Source organism: Thermobia domestica, chromosome 10 (assembly GCF_964235325.1).
Source record: "Thermobia domestica chromosome 10, izTheDome1.hap1.1, whole genome shotgun sequence".
Lineage (NCBI taxonomy): Eukaryota > Metazoa > Arthropoda > Insecta > Zygentoma > Lepismatidae > Thermobia > Thermobia domestica.
In genome coordinates this window covers 168,851,165-168,870,959 of record NC_137463.1, presented here as the reverse complement: position 1 = coordinate 168,870,959, position 19,795 = coordinate 168,851,165, and the positions used below count along the sequence as shown (strand labels likewise).

General features: G+C 35.8%; 1 protein-coding gene across 2 annotated transcripts in view; it reads right to left on the bottom strand.

The window, feature by feature from the left end:
- Positions 1–1,796: 1,796 nt before the first annotated feature.
- Positions 1,797–19,795, bottom strand: part of LOC145662827 (folliculin-interacting protein 2) — a 105,808-nt gene continuing 87,809 nt past the window's right edge. For both annotated transcript variants that reach the window (XM_081728724.1, XM_081728725.1), the window contains exons 11-13: positions 18,356–18,574; positions 11,096–11,237; positions 1,797–5,574 (exon numbers count right to left, since the gene is read on the bottom strand). In XM_081728724.1, the coding sequence (XP_081584850.1) occupies positions 5,368–5,574; positions 11,096–11,237; positions 18,356–18,574 (568 nt within the window). In that variant the 3' untranslated portion in view covers positions 1,797–5,367. The remainder of the gene's footprint in view (positions 5,575–11,095; positions 11,238–18,355; positions 18,575–19,795) is intronic.

Below are 19,795 nucleotides of genomic sequence, written 5' to 3'. Positions count from 1 at the left end.
GATGATGTGGCATCAGTGGCAATTGGTGTGTATGTCCGAAGTCCTGCCGCTAGTAATCTGTTCCCAATAGTGCGTGTGGAAACTTCAGGGGCCACATTTGCTGGAATGTTGGACGTAGTAGCTGTGCGGTCTGCCAATGCCGTCCCCACAATACGCCGATCTCGGCGCACATCCGTGCTACGACGACGTCCAGAACATTCTCTGTGGGTGTGGGAATGGGTTGCTATCCATCGCTGCATCACGGCCAACGTGGTTGCCGATTCGACGAAAGGACCAACTAGCCTCTCTAAAGCCCACAATACGACCCCGTTCGAACTCACTCATTTGACTGTATGGAGCACGATTGCGTCGTCGTGACATGCTGTCTTGCTTATGTTTACTGTGTGAGTCACTTTCATGCACCCGCTGATCTTCGGCCTCTGCTAATTCACAACACAGACTCGGCACAGGTGGCACAAATGTCCCTCTGTGGCGCTGCCATATGTTGGCCGAAACTGTTACACAGTTAATCATCTACTTCACTATCACCAAAGAACCCAATACTGGAAGCACATCAATCTCCCTCATGTTTTACAGGGTGTTGCAATTTTATTTTCCAGCAGTGTATATATAAAAGAAACTTACAGGTACTACAATAGTAATCACCTTCGATATTTACCTATGGACCGGAAACTAAGCCGCTATCTATGTAATGGAAGTCCTCCCAATTCCCCTAAACCGAAAAAAGCACGCTTGAAATTTAAGACAATGCTTCTTGTGTTCTTTGACGTTCATGGAATTGTAATGTTTGAGTGGGTTAACACTAGGAGAACAATCAATTAGCGTTACTTCATTTACATATTTGCGAAATAGTAAGGAGGAAGTGGCTTGAACTGTTGCAAAATGGATAGATTCTACATCAGAAGAACGCACCAGTCCCTGTCAGGCAATTTTTACCGAGTAGGAACATTAGTCATGGGACCGACTCCACCCCCTAATCGCCGGATCTGTGGTCATGTGACTTTTTTCTTTCTCGAGACTGAAGTTTACATTCAAGGGAACACGGCTTGCTTCAATTGAAGAAGTCAAATCGACAATGGCGGACCTCATACGTGAAGTCACAGAAAATACTTCCGGTATTGTTACGAACAGTGGCAGCAGTGAATGTCAAAGAGGACAAATATAAAGTTGATACCAGGCAAGAATGTGGGAAATATCAGAACTTGTGAGTTCAGTAGTACTTTCTGATCGTTAGTTATGACATGCTTAGTATTATCTTCTGTATAAAAAGTAATGGCAACATTGTTGTAATTCGTATTTGGCTTTAGGCACAGAACACGTTACATTCCTTGAATATAATCGCCTCCATCTTTATTACCTTCAACCATAACACCCTCAGCGCGTCAATCTTTGTTGATATCCTGCAAGGACTAGGATATGGCACGGATGATAGCTTTTCTTGTGTCGTAGTGTTTCCTTCATTTTGGCGAAAAAGGCGTCCAGACGTCTCAGAAAACATTTTGTGCACTGCCCCCACGTACCACTTCAATTTTGATCCACGCATGTTTGTTCGTCTTTACGAAACATATTATTATGGTGCTTTCACTTTGCTCCCCTACTTTACGACACTGCTGTTTTTAACTGAATAACACAAAGACGTTACTACTCGCTACAATTCATCGCCTCACATTTCCCTATCACCTGCGGAACTCTTGCAGTGCTGACTGTGAGACACAGTTCTCTGACGTGAAAACAGTGTTGTTACTACTTTTTGTCCAATCTATGTACTTTTAAACAAATCAAAACAACTATTGTTTAAATAATAATAATAATTTATTTCATTCATGAATTAAATAATATGTATGGTTTATACATATCAGTCTTGTAAAAGCATTGTTATTAATATCATAATAATGATAAAGACTCATATAACTTACGTAGTAATTATGAAGACAATTAAAAATCTTTGGTACAACATAGGAAAAATTCTCTTGCACATATAATACAGAACAAAGAAAATACCTTACAACCTTCTCAAAATTCATAATTCAAAAAAATCAAAAGCACATGTACACCTATTTACTCTCTAAATAGTTTCCGCCTACATGTAATAAAAATTTACAACATACTAGAAAAAAGTCTAGTATCTAAAACTGTTACTCCTTCAATCCACTGCAAAAATATATGTATTTATAGATACGTATCATCTGATAATTTACACGAGGTTTAAATATAAGTTTTTTTAAAGTCCGTTAGCCATTAATCACTTGAGTATATGGCTTGTTACGTATTACATGTACGTTATTCTCTTGTCACTTTTCACAGACATATTCTACACTCGCTCATTGTCAAAACGAAGATAGAAAATGCATTAACAACTTTATAAATATAGCATCATAGTGTGGAGTTACCCGTAATGTTAGATAAGACTATTTCCCATAGCACCTACAAACGCATATAGAAATATTTTATATTTTGAGTTCATAAATATTGGAACAAGTGACTTATTACAACCATTTTATACCACACTCCAGCCAAACTTATGGTGAACATATAATGAAAATGTCATGTTTATAGAAAATAAAGCAACTTTTTATCTTGCAAGATACCTTTTCTGATTTCAGAATTGCCTCAGAAGCTACATCTTAGAAATCTGTGTAACTGGAGTATTCTACTCCCAAATATTTTCAGTAGAAAATGTCAAATGTGGAAGCCCATTGAGCCCGAATATATTTTTAAAAGGCTTGTCTGAAATTCATCTAAGCTAATAGGCTTGTGCCTGGAACATTGGATAGTAAATAAAATTATAAGACTATTCCTCTTACTTTCCTTTATGGAATATAACAATTTCTAAAAGATAGACTACGTCAACTTACAAAATGTAATTTTTTTTTCATATTTTCCCTATAGCCCAGAAGTTTGCAAGCATGTTACGATGTGATTACCGAGACTGCCTCTTAAATAGCCTTATATCTTATATAAAAGAATAAAAGAGATACCACATAAGACTAAATACGTACAAAAATATGTTTATCTCAGATACGTGAACAGAACTTTCTTTTTCTTCTTTTTATGCCAACTTGTATTAATAATAACTTTTACAAAGTTCATTCTACAAATACATATGTCTTAATTATTCATTTAAAGATGAATTTTTCTTCATTAGTAATCACCCCATGCACCCCTAAACTTAAACATGATTAGTTCTTTATTTTATTACATACAGCAACAAACGAGATTTTATGAAGCCAACCGAGAAAGTCAATATGGTCAAAATCAACAAAATGTTTTGGAGTACCCATTCACCACCTTCATGAAACTTCATTACAATAATACATTGGATCTATTAAAATAATAAAATTAACTCATTCGACAAATTTCTTTATGTACCAGTAAACATAGCAGTCCCCTTGTGTTGCAGAGATTAAGACATACTGTTTTAAATTATATACTTTTTGTAATAACATAATAGTGACAGATTAGCAAATAGGGACTGACGATGTCCTTGTTAAATCCATTTTGCTTTCACAATTATTATTTGAGAGCAACTAATATATTCACAATTATTATTATTATGATAAATGAAATCTGCAAGAAAAAAATGTATACGTCATATCTTTCAACGTGCAAAGTAGATAAACTTCAAAGAGTGACAAAATGTGTAACTGTAGCATGAATCGAACTTGGGTCTAGGGCTTACTGTGCCGGGCTTGTGAATGAGTGTGAAGGTTCGGTAAATGATACTGTGGAACACACCGGCACAGTAAGTCGGAGACTCTACTTCTATTCCTGGTCCAGTCCCAGTTTTTCGCTCTTTGAATTTTATTTAATATTTGAGGGTTTGGGACAAAACAGCAGTACAACAAATCTTCAATATTTCGAGACAAATGAAGGTGAAGACTGCATCAGATATTACAAAAACAGACTACGCAACATAGCCGTGCTAGTCATTCCTGCCTTTAAGTAATTTTATGAAATATGTGTTGTAGTACCAAAGCACCTGTATCTAACATTTAAAAAAAAATTTTTGTTTCTTTATTCCTCGAAAATTATGGTGTTGCGCTATCTTGTCCTTACCCCATCATTTGATACAAAAGCAGAATCACACATATACGGTTTTTATTGAATATCATTACTGGGGACAGTATTCGTGAAATGACACATTTGATGCAACAACTATTGCTTTCCATTATCAACTATGTGCTTTAACCAGTAATAAAAAGCTGTTAACGTTCATTATTCGTTCAAATACTGTATGACTACATATAAATCTTGATTCACTTAAAGAATACTGTATTCTTATTCAATGATTTTGTTCTTTGCTTCAATAAAAGCCTCGACCTTCATATCTATTCTCGGTTTGTCTTTGAAGTCGTAGTCCATCTTAAGTGCAATGGAAAGAAATCAACTCCCCCCCCCCCTTTCTTCACCAAATATTATTCTGCTACATCTTAGTCACTTGGCCAGCATGGAAAATTAAACCGGACTCACTCTGATCTCGTTCCGTTTAAATTTCTTATCTACTGTGCATAGTTGAAGATATTATACTTATTCAAAGGACTTGTAAATATTTGTAAATATTTTACATACTTATTCTTCTTTGCAAGAAAACTCCATCTTTCTTCTGAAATCACCTTCTACGATACCAACAGCTAGAACATTTTGATACGTTAAGACAACAAATGCTTCAAAATGTTTAACAATGTATTAAACTCTACCTGAGATTATTCGATGAGATTCGTCAGGTAGTTTAACGATTACTTATCAAAATGTTAGATACATTTGCATTTTTATTCTTAGACAAATATGCTTGGCAATGATTATTGGATCTAATATGATACATTATCCTATTATTTCTTTTGGTCAAACGACCAATAACGAAACTTCTATCGCATTTGAGAAAGCAATGTAATTCATCTAATTTTCATTACTTTATACCAAAATAAATTAATTTTAACAAGTGTACTGAAACTAAGTTTTTGGAAAAAGTGAGAATACAGAACGTTTGTTATCTGACATCGTGTAATCTTGTTTCCAGGAGGAAAAAAAAAAAAAGAAAAGCCTTACTCTTCATCTGACAATTCCATATTTAATCTAGCCAGATTAAATTGGGGATTAATATATATATATAAGAAACAAACGAACAAACGTTCACGTATCTTCTTCCGATGTGCAAATGACAGTCTAGGACTTTCAGATGAAAAATAGCATTAAAAGTAGTTGTGGCTAAATATATATATATATTACACCGAGTGTTGTTTTCTTCTCGAACTTATCCCGCAGAAAATGGAACAATTATTGAACCATTGGAAACTGCGCAATGAATTATGCGTTCTAGCTTTCATGAATTCCAATTATACAATTTTACTAGTTCCTTCATACATTCTTTTACTTGAAACTTAAGCCGTATCTTTGGGTGACTTGTGGTGTATGAGTAGAGGCAACTGCTAATAGAAGAGGCACATCATTCACTTCCACATTCAACGCTGACGTCACTTGTTCCATATCACAGAATTCGGTTGTCAAGAGAAGTTCAGCCAGCGCTCGGCTTCGAAGACACACTTCTCGTAGTTTTGACTCCAAATGCAGCAAGCACTACACAAGAAGAAGAAAAGATCAAATTAAGAAAAAAACTGAAGACGTTTAAAATAATGGACATTTTCTTACCCAATTTATCTTGGTAATACGCAATTACAGTGATTATATTTTAAAGTAGTGAAGGCGGTTTCTGAAAGCAGCAGTGCTTACAAGACACGTGCTTACATTTTTGGAAATATTTCTAAGTCGTAGTTCCTCTCCAATCTTGGTTGCAGCAAGCGGAAACATTCTGCAGAACGTTGTTGCTCATCTCAAACCATTTCCAAGAGAAGAGCCTACATGATCCATTTAGTAAGTTGCATCAATTATATTCTTTACATTACTGAAAGTAGTCCACCTACTGAGAATTTACTGACGCAATAAACTGAGCTGTTCCCTTTAGTACGATAATTTAAATATCATACCATTGAATATTGACGGTAACGTGATATTGAAAGGATGCATGAGAACAATATTTTTTTCTATATACAGACAAATGGACACTATGAACCTTTAATATACAAGACGTGTTACACTATTGTCAGTCAGCACTTCTCCAATCCTACTGAAGTACAAAATAAGCTTTACGTTTCTGTACAAAGCAATTTTCATGTAATACTAACCTGGCTACAAAAAATGTATTTATTAAAACATAACAATATTTAGGATGTTTAGTTTGTGCCTACGTAGTAAAAGAGAGAGAGAGAGAGAGAGAAAGCAACTACTACTGTCGCAATACCAATCCCACTAGTACAAGAAATAGTAACAAAAGGATGTTCTGTTTCTTTCATTTTACGTGTTGGCTAACGGAGACGAATTATCATCATTTGTTTATAGGCAGAAGGGAAAGGTAACTGCGTGAAGAAGTGATCGCTATACATCCCACTATTCAGAAATTAAGTCATAATTGAAACTTAACTTACATACTTGGTATTAACTTTGAATTGCTGTTTCCTGAGTACTACATCAACATATATTTCTCTAGTAGACTCTATAGGGTACATCTCAATATAGAACAATGGACTTAGCCGTGTATGTCGTTATTTATTCTGTTTATTTCTTGAATATTCTCAATCTTCCAAACCTCATGGGGGCATGCTTACAAACACATTATATTTGCTTGCTAGAAACTCTTATTTTCCCATCCTGTGAAAGAAAATGAGTCCCAAGTATTCCAAGAAAAGCCAGTTAGACTTTTAACACCTATCTAGCACTATAACCGTCCACTGATAAATTGAAGAGAAAAAGGCAATTTTTAGTGCCTTCACTTATTATCAGTGGACGGACACATTATTAGATATCTAAGAGTTAAAACTGACGTAATTTTTTCTTGGTCCATGAAGCAGAAATAAAGTGTCGTGATCAGACCCCCGTAAGAATCGAGATTTTGGAAATATTTATCGAATTCACAAAAGAAACAGAGCGGTACACAGTTAAGTTCATTGTCCTATACTACACCAACATATTTAAATATGTGGCTCGTAAAATGGTTGTAAGAGAATTAACTTTAAACAAATTATCTTTCCTCAATGTACACCGATACACGAATTGCCTAGCAGCTGTACTGTGAAGATTCAAGTTTATAATCCTTTATTTCACTACACCTCTGAAACCATATGAACAAGCAGAGAAATATGTTAATACATAGTACATTTTTAAATAACTCATACACTTACATATAAATGACTAGTATGTTTCCTTCGTAATCACATCGCCACTGAACCTTTCATTCATGTGTTTGTTTATTGAAGTTTAACGTCCCTTTTCAGCACCGTGTGGGACATGGATACAGTTTAAAGTGGTGTCCTGTAACGTGTTTGATACTTTCCCACCGGAAATAAAACCCGGGACCTCATATATTAAAGGCGCATGCTTTGGCCATTAGACCAGCGGAAAAGACAATGAGTCCTTTATTCAGTGTCATTCACGAGAAGTTGAAATACTTTTGGTGCCGATAGTATGAATGATTCTACGCAAAAAAGTTCCCATGACCAAGTCCGATTCTCACGTTTTGCGAGCCATAGGTTGTTGATCATTTGGACATCTCCCTACAGAAAAGTATTTTTCATTCGGCATGTATTTGTCGTTCTAGGAAGTGTTATAGCGCATCGGAAAGATAAGGGAATGCACATGATAGGGAAATTACAATGTGACATTTCCAAAATAGCCCCTTCCCTCCTTTTTTTTTCAAATAATTTGTGGGAGTTCGATGGCAACATTTTTGGCGAGGCAGACAAAAAAAAAAAAAAAAAAAAAAAAAAAAAAAAGTATGGCGTAACCCGCTACATGATAAACATAGGTTAAAAGTTTCAAGTCGTTACCTTTCACTATGAATGAGAAAAAACATTGTTAACATTGATGACTGGCAACATAAAATCGTCCATTAGAAATCCTGGAAACCAACTGGTATCAAGGTTAGAGAAACAAATACGGAAATGAATAATTATAATAAAATCGAAGGTAAAAGGCAGGCTTATAAAAACAACTGTAGAAATAAAAATGTAGTGTAAGTTAATGTAATGTAATTCGAACGTAATTAAAATTTGTAATCAACTACTAACACTAATAATAACGACGAAGAACGTTACACGTATGTTTATTCGGAATGATCAAAGTGTACTTTACAAATGCCAACTAAGTGAACTTTCAGATGCTAATGCTGACCAGAGGGAACTTTTTTTTTTTTTTTTGTTTAGTTACTTTCAAAATTTCCCACCCTTTCCATGATGAATGGCTGTCAACACTGGCACTGGGGAATGCAAAGAACAGACCAAGTGTGGCGATAGGTAACAGCACTAGTATCTCATTCATGTTGTAGCAGGTTACAACAGGTTCAGATAGCGTTGACTCATACAGTAAGTGGCGACAGAAGGCAGTACTCATTCTCCTTCAACAGCGACCTGGAGTGAGTTTAGAAGGATTGTGTGAAGTACAAGGAAAATGCCGCACACATTTGCACATGAATGAGAATATGGTTTTCGTGTATGATTATTGTAATGGGAGTGTGAACGCAGCTGCTCAGAAATACAAGAAACGATATTCTCAGACCACCACATCGGAAAATCTTTATAAACGTGTTTCTTATCTTACGTGAAAGGGGTTCATTTTCCACTATTATAGTGCCATCAGATTGCGGTGTGATGCAATCAGTTTAAGTACAATATTGCCATAATTGCGTTACGTCTCCATGTTCTACAAAGTAGCTTCTGGCGAACATTACGTCTGGATGGACTATATCCATTCCACCGTCAAGTCGCAAAATTTTCAACCAGGTAAAGCACAAAGTCTGCAATTTGCTGCTGTACATTTTGCTTACTGATGAGTCCACGTTTACTCGTGATGGTATGAGTAAAAAGTAACACTCATAATTGGTCCGTGAATAACTCGCATTCTACTGTCGAAACCAATTTCCAATGTTTCTCTGTTAACCTATGGTGTGGCTTGGTAAATACCATGTTGACTGGCCCTGTCATTTTCACAGAATGAATGACAGACACCCGTTATCTACATTTCTCTAAGCTGCACAAATGGAATATATACACTTGGCTACAAGAAGACGCATGTACACTCATGTCCAAAATTATTGTCACATGTCTATAAATGTGTTGTAAGAATACAATTTGATGAAAAATGAAATAAAATCTTTGAGTTTTACGTCCCACGATTATGCCGGTTAGGCTAAAGGAGACGGTGATGATGAGTAATGAATGAAATGGTGGAATGAAGAAAGTGGGAGGAAACGGGAGAACCCCGAGGAAACCCACGCACACGGTGTTTGTCCACCACAAAGTTCACTTGGCGGGGGCTGAGATCGAACTCGGGACCCCAAACACCAGAGGTGAACGCTCTACCACTGAGCCACCGCGGCCCCAATTTGATAACGAATTCGCCCGGTATTTCTTATCACGTTAGAATGTGTATAATCGGCAAAGACATGTATGTGGCAAATTCCATGTCAAAAGAGCAGTAAATAAGAACAATAAAACGAAAAAGGCTTTCTTGTTCATTTAGCAACATTTTGTTTTACTCATTCTAATATTTATAATTCTTTTTCTGTAAAATTTACCACAAATATACATTTCCCAACTATACACACAGTATCAGTACTAAAAGTACCCTGCAAAATCATTATCAAATTATATTCTTACAAGAAGACAGTTATAGATATGCGACAATCATTTTGGACATGAGTGTACATTCAACATAATGACCCACAAATTCATAACAATATAATTGTCATAAACAATCTTCATCTCAACAGGTGGACCGGGCGAGGAAGTCTTTCATTGTCCCACACATTTCCCTGACCACTCTCTTTGGATTTTTGTGTATGGAGGGGTACGTAACTAAAATCAATAAAAGGAATGAACTAGTCGCTCAACATTTGATGTAAGATTTGTGATGCGTCAAGGGAAAACAAATTTTCGAGATTATTTCTCGTCCTTGCGTTTTCGTTTTATGATTATTATCTTTCTTTCATAAAGCTAGCCTTCTGTCTTCGACGTTATGATTATTCATTTTCATATCTGTTCCTCTGTCCTTGCTATCAATTGGTTTCCAGGATTTGTAGGGATGATTTTTTTATTATCAGTCATCATTATTAATAAAATTTTCTCTCATTCACTATGAAAGCTAACGACCTGAAATTTTTCATCGACGTTTGGCATACGAGTTACGTTGTGCTATTTTGATTTATCTGCCTCGACAGTGTTGCCATCCAATTCCTACAAATTATACGAAAAACGGGAAAAAATTTCGAGATAATGTTGAAAATTTCCCTATTATGTGCATTAGAGTAGCATACTATACACTATTCGAAAGGTCACTCTCTTACCCTTCCGACGCGTTACAGCATTTTCCAGAACGCAATTACATGCCGAGTAAAAAATATGTTGGAAACGCTTATCAGTTTGTCACTACACCGAACTATAAATACGGCGTACTGCCCAGTCATTTGCAGACGAGCTGAACATACAAGTTTTCATATTCAGCCACGCTTAAATGAACCGAACCTAAATTTCACCTTAAAAATAATTAACAAATATTTACAACATGAAAAACTGTTTTTCGTGAGCACTGTTTGATGCTACGTTCTAATCTACACCCGAAAAAGAAAATAACATTTGTTACTGAAGTGATATTTCTCAAACAATATATTTTTTACTTTGCTTATCTTTCCTAGAACCGAAAATAATTTCGTATCTGATCATCTTTCTATGTAAATTCCGATATTTTTGTAAACAGAACGTACACACATACTTCAATACATCTATTACCAAAACTGAACTTTTTAATTTTATTTACTATTCATCTTTTACATAGTACTAATGCACAAAAAGTATTTAAATCCACGTAACTCATCAACTTCTTCAAATTTGTTTAGGATGCGATCAATAATAGAAAATAATTTAAATGACTTACTTTTAACCTTACCACATTCAAACCACATCTTTCAACGGAAGCTGCTGAATATATAATTTTATCTTGATATACTTAAATTAATATTTATTATATACTTACTTGATATAAAAATACTTACATACTCAGGAGGAGTCCTCAGCCTCCACAGATGCAGAAGGGATTCCAGCATATTTGCTACTAATTGAGACATTCCAATTCTCACCCCAAGGGTTCCAGGTTTATCAGTTATGTAAGAATGACTGGATACCAACTGCACTTCCCTGTAATGAACAAACAAATCACTGTAAGTTTATCTTGATAGACAGCCGCTACACAATATTCATAATGTGTTTGAATTTCTTGTAAAGTCTGAATTCAATATTGTGTACTTTGCATTCTTTATATCCCTTTACTCCTAAAACGATATCCTCTTTTGTTAATCCCACAAACTTTTTACCATACGAGCTAGTTATTTGATATAAACATCTCTTTCTGACACTTTTAACAAGATAGCTTTTGTAAAAAGGGAGTGCTTCTGAGTAGGAAACGTTAATGAAGGCAGTTTTACTTTGGAAAACTGACAATGCGTTTAAGTTTGGGTGATAATGATATATGGTATTGAAATCCACTTTGTACTTTTATTTCTAAGGAGTTAGGTTTATCAATAAAAACTCTCTTATATACGGATGCCTAGGAAAATGTATATACACTGTTGAATTGTGAGTAACTCTAAAATGAATTGACGGAAAAGTTTCATTTTTGGTAGTGTTATATTTAATGTTCCGTTACTACATTGAACCATGCTAATGACTCACACTTGAAGAAAGGAATGTGGTCTTGAGGTAGTACATGAAGTACGAAGCCATCAGTGGCGCACCGAATTTAGAACGCGATCACCGACACTTTAGTAACTATCCGAATTTGTGATAAATTTGATACAGATGGTTGTGTTACAGATGCACACAAAAACCGTTCTAGACGACCTGTCAGAACAGCAAGTTCTGCCAACTAGCGTACTGTGTAGAAGAATTCTCTCGCTCACCATAGAAATGTGAGGCAGTGTACAAGTGAAACCGATATGTCCGTCGCATTTTGAGGCCTTCAAAGCAGAAGGTCTACATTCCAAGACTGTTGCAAGCAATAAACGAGTTCGACACAGATCATAGATTGAAGTACTACAAGTTGTTTCAGAACATTGTGAACAACGACGAAATATTTGTAGATGTGATCGTGCAGTCAGATGAGGTGAATTCAAATTCAATGGGGATATTAACTGACACAATTGTCTACTGGTCCGCTGTAAATCCGGAAATCAACGTGGACAAAACCGTGAATTTACCGCCGGTGAATGTGTGATGTGGGTTGCTTGAGCCATTCTTCTTTGACAGCACAAGTACCGGTGAGGGGTATCTACAGATAACAGACATATCGATTTTGCCTGTTATTAGAGACCTCTGTGGGGACGAGAGTCCTTGTCTGTAACAAGATGGTGTTCCACCTCACTACCGTAGTCTTGTCACATAGTTTTTCAATGAAAGTTTACCCGAACGATGGATGGATCGAAACAGTTTATCTAGTAACCTCCATGTTCCCAAGACGTCACTCTTCTAGACTTTTACTCACGGAGAGTTGAGTTGATTGTGAGTTTAACGTCCCTTTCAGCAACGAGGCTATATGAGACGGGACCTACTGATTAAAGTGAAATGCGAACCACATGAGCTCCCACCGGGAATCGAACCCGGGTCTCCCACGCCAAAGGTACGTACGCTAACCGTTTAGCCACGAAGGAGCTCTTTACTTATGGAGACTCTCAAGAACATTATTTATGACAAAAACCTCGTACACTGCATGACATACGAGCAACCACGAACATCCCCATGCAGATATTGAACTTAGCATGTTCCACTCGGTAGTTCGTGCAGCAATTCGGCTAGTAATCGCCAGTGTATTGATGCTAACGACCATCACTGTGAACACAACAACTATATAATATCAGTTCATCATTAGACACTGTAATATAATAACATTAAACTATAACACTATCAAAAATGAGGCGTTTGCGTCAATCCATTTCAGAGTTATTCAAAATAAAATAGTTTATACATTTTTTTTGGGCCACTCTATTTACCCGCCTGTCCGGGACAGAAAAAATCTCAAATATTAACTGAAGGATTTCTAGCAAGGGTGTAGAGCGTCAACAGTCAGAAATTGGGTTCATTGATGGAGGTGATCCATCCATTTGATCCCATGATATAAATAATCGAAAATCGGTTCCCCATGTATTATATATAGACCAATTCCATTTCAAATCGTCCAGACAAACCACAATTGGTCCCCATCATAGTCTCAGATTTACTTCATTTTTTAAAATAAGAAACTACATACAAAATTATTAGACCCATATTTTATCTTTTTGCTGAAAAAAATTTTTTCTTCGATATACAGCCTTCCAAAATGGCCGCCCTCCTCTCGGATTGTTCGATAAACTGAAAAACATGTCAAATTAAAACTTTTATTGTAGAGAAACGAGTGTACTCAGTAACGTAATCGCAATAGCAGGAAGAGTATAAAGTTGTATGTTTCGTTGGAGGGCCAAAATTTGTCTATTGGTCCAATAGGAATCGCGCAATTCACTCGCAATGTTGCCAACTTTGATGAAATTTTTGCTAACTTCAAACATTTTTTTTTTTCTGTCCTCGCGAGCAATATCAACCATCTGCTTCTAGCATCGAAATCTACTCCATAAGGTCTCTTGAAAATGTAAAGGACTTACGTTTCTGATTATTACATCCCACGTTATAGCATGATGAAAAGCTGAAAATTTCATTAAGACGCCATGTTTGGACGCCATTTTCTCAAAAACCCCACCTTTTAAAAATCTGAATTTTTTACATATATTGGAGAAGTAGCTAAGCATTTAATATCCGTTAACCGTTCATGCGGCTGCAGCCCCTAACATTCGCAATTAATTATTGAAATTTCGATTTTTGTACTTGCAATGTAAATATTTCCAATGGGCATTTAGGTCCTATACACAAGGCGATTTGAAAGGGAGTATGAAAATTTTGAGAGATGAATCCTGACATCAAATCCAGTAGAAAAGTTCCTATAAACATAAGTCGAATTCCGCTTCGTTTTCGAGTTACAGGGTTTCCAACTCGGGACCCAAAATCGGTTCGGGACAATAGAAAATAATATATATATTTCGCGTTAAATCAGAAACTGTGTGTTAAGGCTTTGATAAAGTTTAGAAAGTTGATTTGTATCAATATGATGATTTTTACGTGCGTTGCAATTCAGTTGGCAGTGTTGCGAACTTGCTAGAATTTTTATTTTATTTTTCTTTTCAAATGACACTACGTGGATTTTATTTGATATTTGGTATTCATTAATAGTTGCAAACATCACACGAAGCACAATTTTCCCTCACATCACCACAGTTTTCGAAAACTTACATGCATTTCATTAAAAGGTTTTATCTCGTGCGTTATTGATAGTTTGTGTGATTCGGTGTCGTGAACATTGTCCTAGTGCTCTCTGGAACCATGAAAATTGTTTTCACTGGTAACATGACATTGTAGTGCACGAGTTAAGTGTTTGTGTGAATAACAATGGAGAAGTCCTATTACAGTAAGGACCGTATTAAATGTGTTGATTATGCTAAAAGCCATAAGATGATTGTGCGCAGAAAGAATTCTAAACAAAAAAATTATCTTGCGGTAAAATATATGGATTGCGTACTGCGTGTCAACCCAAACGTACTATTAGGGGAGGATGATTATTTGTGTCTTGTACACAAGGCGATTTGAAAGGCAGTATGAAAAATTTTGAGATGTGAATCCTTCACCGTAGTCTAGGTGTCACCGATAACAGCCGTTTTAATGGGGGCACATTCATGGTTAGCATGTTAACTGTCTGGTTAATGGTTTTCAAATCTACATTCAGAGGAACAAATTCTTTATCTTGCTGGTGCATAATTTCATATTTAAATCTTCTTTCGTGATCACCAATATATCACACACATTCACGTTGTTCACGGTAAATATTCAAAGCACCCTTTACACGAATAATCATCCTCTCCTAATACTACGTTTTGGCAGACGCGCTGCACGCAATACATATATTTTACCGCGAGACAAAATGTTTGTCAAGAATTCTTTCTGTACACAATTATTTTATTCCTTTTAGAATTATCAACACATTTAATACGGTCCTTACTTTAATACACTGAGAAAAAATTATTTCTATAGTAAGCAAGAGGATACCGTATATTTGTACAATATACCGCTGCACGGAGATCGGATTTTTCTCTGTGTAGGACTTCCCCATTGTTATTCGCACAAACACTGTAACTAGTGCACTACAATGTCATGTTACCAGTGAAAACAATTTTCATGGTTCCAGAGAGCACTAGGACAATGTTCACGACACAGATTCACATAAACTATCAATAACGCACGAGATAAAACCTTTTAATGAAATACATGTAAGTTTTCGAAAACTGTGGTGATGTGAGGGAAAATTGTGCTTCGTGTGATGTTTGCAATTATTAATGAATACCAAATATCAAATAAAATCCACGTAGTGTCATTTGAAAAGAAAAATAAAATAAAAATTCTAGCAAGTTGGCAACACTGCCAGCTGAATTGCAACGCACGTAAAAATCATCATATTGATACAAATCAACTTTCTAAACTTTATCAAAACCTTAACACACAGTTTCTGATTTAACGCGAAATATATATATTATTTTCTATTGTCCCGAACCGATTTTGGGTCCCGAGTTGGAAACCCTGTAACTCGAAAACGAAGCGGAATTCGACTCATGTTTATAGGAACTTTTCTACTTGATTTGATGTCAGGATTCATCTCTCAAAATTTTCATACTCCCTTTCAAATCGCCTTGTGTATAGGACCTAAAAGCCCATTGGAAATATTTACATTGCAAGTACAAAAATCGAAATTTCAATAATTGCGAATGTTAGGGGCTGCAGCCGCATGAACGGTTAACGGATATTAAATGCTTAGCTACTTCTCCAATATATGTAAAAAATTCAGATTTTTAAAAGGTGGGGTTTTTGAGAAAATGGCGTCCAAACATGGCGTCTTAACGAAATTTTCAGCTTTTCATCATGCTATAACGTGGGACGTAATAATCAGAAACGTAAGTCCTTTACATTTTCAAGAGACCTTATGGAGTAGATTTCGATGCTAGAAGCAGATGGTTGATATTGCTCGTGAGGACAGAAAAAAATGTTTGAAGTTAGAAAAAATTTCATCAAAGTTGGCAACATTGCGAGTGAATTGCGCGATTCCTATTGGACCAATAGACAAATTTTGGCCCTCCAACGAAACATACAACTTTATACTCTTCCTGCTATTGCGACTACGTTACTAAGTACACTCGTTTCTCTACAATAAAAGTTTTAATTTGACATGTTTTTCAGTTTTTCGAACAATCCGAGAGGAGGGCGGCCATTTTGGAAGGCTGTATATCGAAGAAAATTTTTTTTTCAGCAAAAAGAAAAAAAATGGGTCTAATAATTTTGTATGTAGTTTCTTATTTTAAAAAATGAACTACATCTGAGACAGTCGTGTGGACCACCCTGGACGATTTGAAATGGAATCACTATATATATATATATATATATATATATATATATATATATATATATATATATATATATATATATACGTGTATGTATATACAGGGGTTAATGAACTATACCTACAAACTTTAAGAGGTGATTCTTCACATCAAAATAAGAGAAAAAGTTCATATGGACCTATGGCGAAAAGTGCATAGTTTCAGAGCTAGGGCTGTCCAAAATCGCGAAAAAGCCAAATTTCAAGAGGATCTATTTCAAATTCGAGAGACTGTGGATGGTGGTCCTTATCAGCGTAAACGAAGTCACGCATACGCAATCCAAAAATGAATATTTCATTAATGTTCAATGGGTGTACGGATTATTCCCTGCAGGGTGAAATTCCCAGATATGCCATCAAGCGAATTTTGAGATATGCTCTGATTTTATGATTTGTCCAAAGTAGACAAACTATAAGCCTTGATAGCAATGAACACGGAATCCTTCAGCGCGATGTCGGAAGTGTTAAAGATCGTCACCTGCACGGTCTCTCGTGCTCGGGAAAACGCATGGTGCGATGTTTTCTTTCACGCTTATAAGTGAAGAAAACGTGAAATATACCGTGACGAAATACATTTCATCACACGTTATTCCGAATACAAAGACACATCGAGCTGCCGGTTCCTAACACTTCCGCCTTCCTTCCGAAGCATTGAATGTCTATTGTTTTCAAGGTTTACCTCCTGCCTACTTTGGACCCTTCTTGAAATCAGGGCAGATCTGAAAACTCTCTTGAAAACATATCTGAGAATTATACCCTGTAGCGAATAACTTTTACAGCTATTGACAATTGATGAAATATGCACTTTTGGATTGTGTATGCGTGGCTTCCTTTACGCTGATAAAGACCACCATTAACAGTCTCTCGAATTCGAAATAGGGCCTCTTATATTGCATTCTAAAAAATACGTATTTAAATTATTTAGTACCTTTATTATTCAGCTGAGCCCAACAACAACACAATTACTTAATTTCCATATATTCAACAAATACACTAACAGAATTGTACATCATAATCCGTCGAATCTTGTAGTCCCATATTCTATCTATATTTTGCACAGGTTAATGCTATTTTCAACGTTCATAATAGTATGTGTTCAATTCGAAAGCACTTTGTGTCAACTTCGTGTCACTGCCAACATCTTAAAATTAGGCTTTTTCGCGATTTTGGACAGCCCTAGCTCTGAAACTATGCACTTCTCGCCATAGGTCCATATGAACTTTTTCTTTTTGATGTGAGAAATCACCTCTTAAAGTTTGTCGGTATAGTTCATTAACACCTTGTATATATACTCAAATGGACGTTTTGTAGTATGCAACGTCAACCTTCAAACTCCATAACATGATATGCACGTAACGCTGCTACTCATTCTTATTTAAATATCGCATTCACTTACCTATTACTATTCGTTTTATTTTCGAATGTAGATTTTCCATTTTGTTACAAATTTATGGTTAAGTGTCGAATTCTGATTATTTTTTTTCTTTCTTTTCAATAGATGCACTGATAAGCTCTAAACGTTCCTTATATGCTTAATGAAAATGTTATTTGGTGTTTTTCTATATAGACGTTAACGGTGGTAATCTTCTATTCCCACGTACGATAAACAAAATTTGATTTATTGGAAACAAAGGCTGGGCTTTAAAAGAAGTTTTTCAGATTAAACACGAGGGATGTTATATACAAATGGTACCTATTTTACATCATCATCCTTTGACAAACTAAGAGTTTAGATTGTCACCATTAAACCTACCATGACTCTGTATCAGCAACGACGCATACAGCTTCAGACACATCTAGATCCCATCCACCGTGACAAGCAGAGAGCGCCAAATCACGCTGTAGTCGATGTTCCCATCCAGGTTGCGTACAACCTTGAATTATCATATCAGGAATAAAATGATCAGAAGTACTACCAAATAATGACGCAGCAAAACTTGGTATTCTACGCTCGGATGACTTCACAGCACAACTGTAAAAGTAGAATTATATATGATATAATAAAAAAGCCACTAACGGATAAAAGTAACTAACAAAAACCAACAATTCTGTATCTCCGAATTCAACATATGCTATCTTTAAGTCATTGAAATTACATAACTATCGATGTTTCTTACCAGATATGAAATTCGAATAAGGTATAATTATACAGGGTGGCCCAAAAGTAGGTATACAGTCCCGTACTGATCAACTCACTGTATTTTATATTATTTCTTATTGGTAGACCTAGTTTCTTTATTAATTGTTTTTAGCGTCTTTTCACTTATAACTAAAGCCCGAAACAGTCGAAGCAAATAAATCCATAAATTAGAATGTTATACTTGATCAATACAGGAGTGTATACCTACTTTTGGGCCACCATGTATATATTCAGAAATTGATATAATGAAACAGAAACTTAATTAACTTAGTGAGATAAATATATTCTTCGAATACTGAATCCACATAATCAAAAATGACAACTGTTAATTTCGTTTTATTATCCCTTGGCATTAAGCCAATGCATATTCTTCTATTCGTATAAGGAGTTCCATTATTATTGTGAATCCTTGCGTGATATTATATATCTTCATTGAATCATGTTCCGAATAATGCGCAGGTCAGAGCAATTACGTATTTTTTTACCTTCTAATTCATGTTACAAAACTTATACCAAGGTACTTACATGAAGTTCATTGACTTTACAATAGACGAACTAGATTTGTGAGGGCTACAAGGGTGTTAGAAAAGTAATGATACTGGCAACACTACGGGCGATCTGGTAACGTTGTGTCTGTCGGCCTGTGCTAGACTGGTTTGCTTATCCCTTCCACTTCCTTAGTCCGAGTTACAACTCCGTACAGCTAACACACTATTTTTGACAGCGCCATCAATGAAATTGTGTTTTTGTTGTGTATTACAGAAATAGAGCAACATTGTGCAATAAAGTTGTGTGTTAAACTTGATGAATCCGCAAGTGTGACTTTTGAAAAGTTGAAACAGGCCTATGGGGAACATTGCTTATCAAGAGCACAAGTTTTCCGCTGGCACAAATCATTTTGGAAGCCCGAGAACACGTTCAACTTCAATAACTGACGAAAACATTAAACGCGTGAGGGCTCTTGTGAGATCAGACCGTCGTTTAACAATAAGGATGATGAGTGAACAGTTAAATTTAAACACTTTCACCGTACATCAAATTTTGACAGACGAT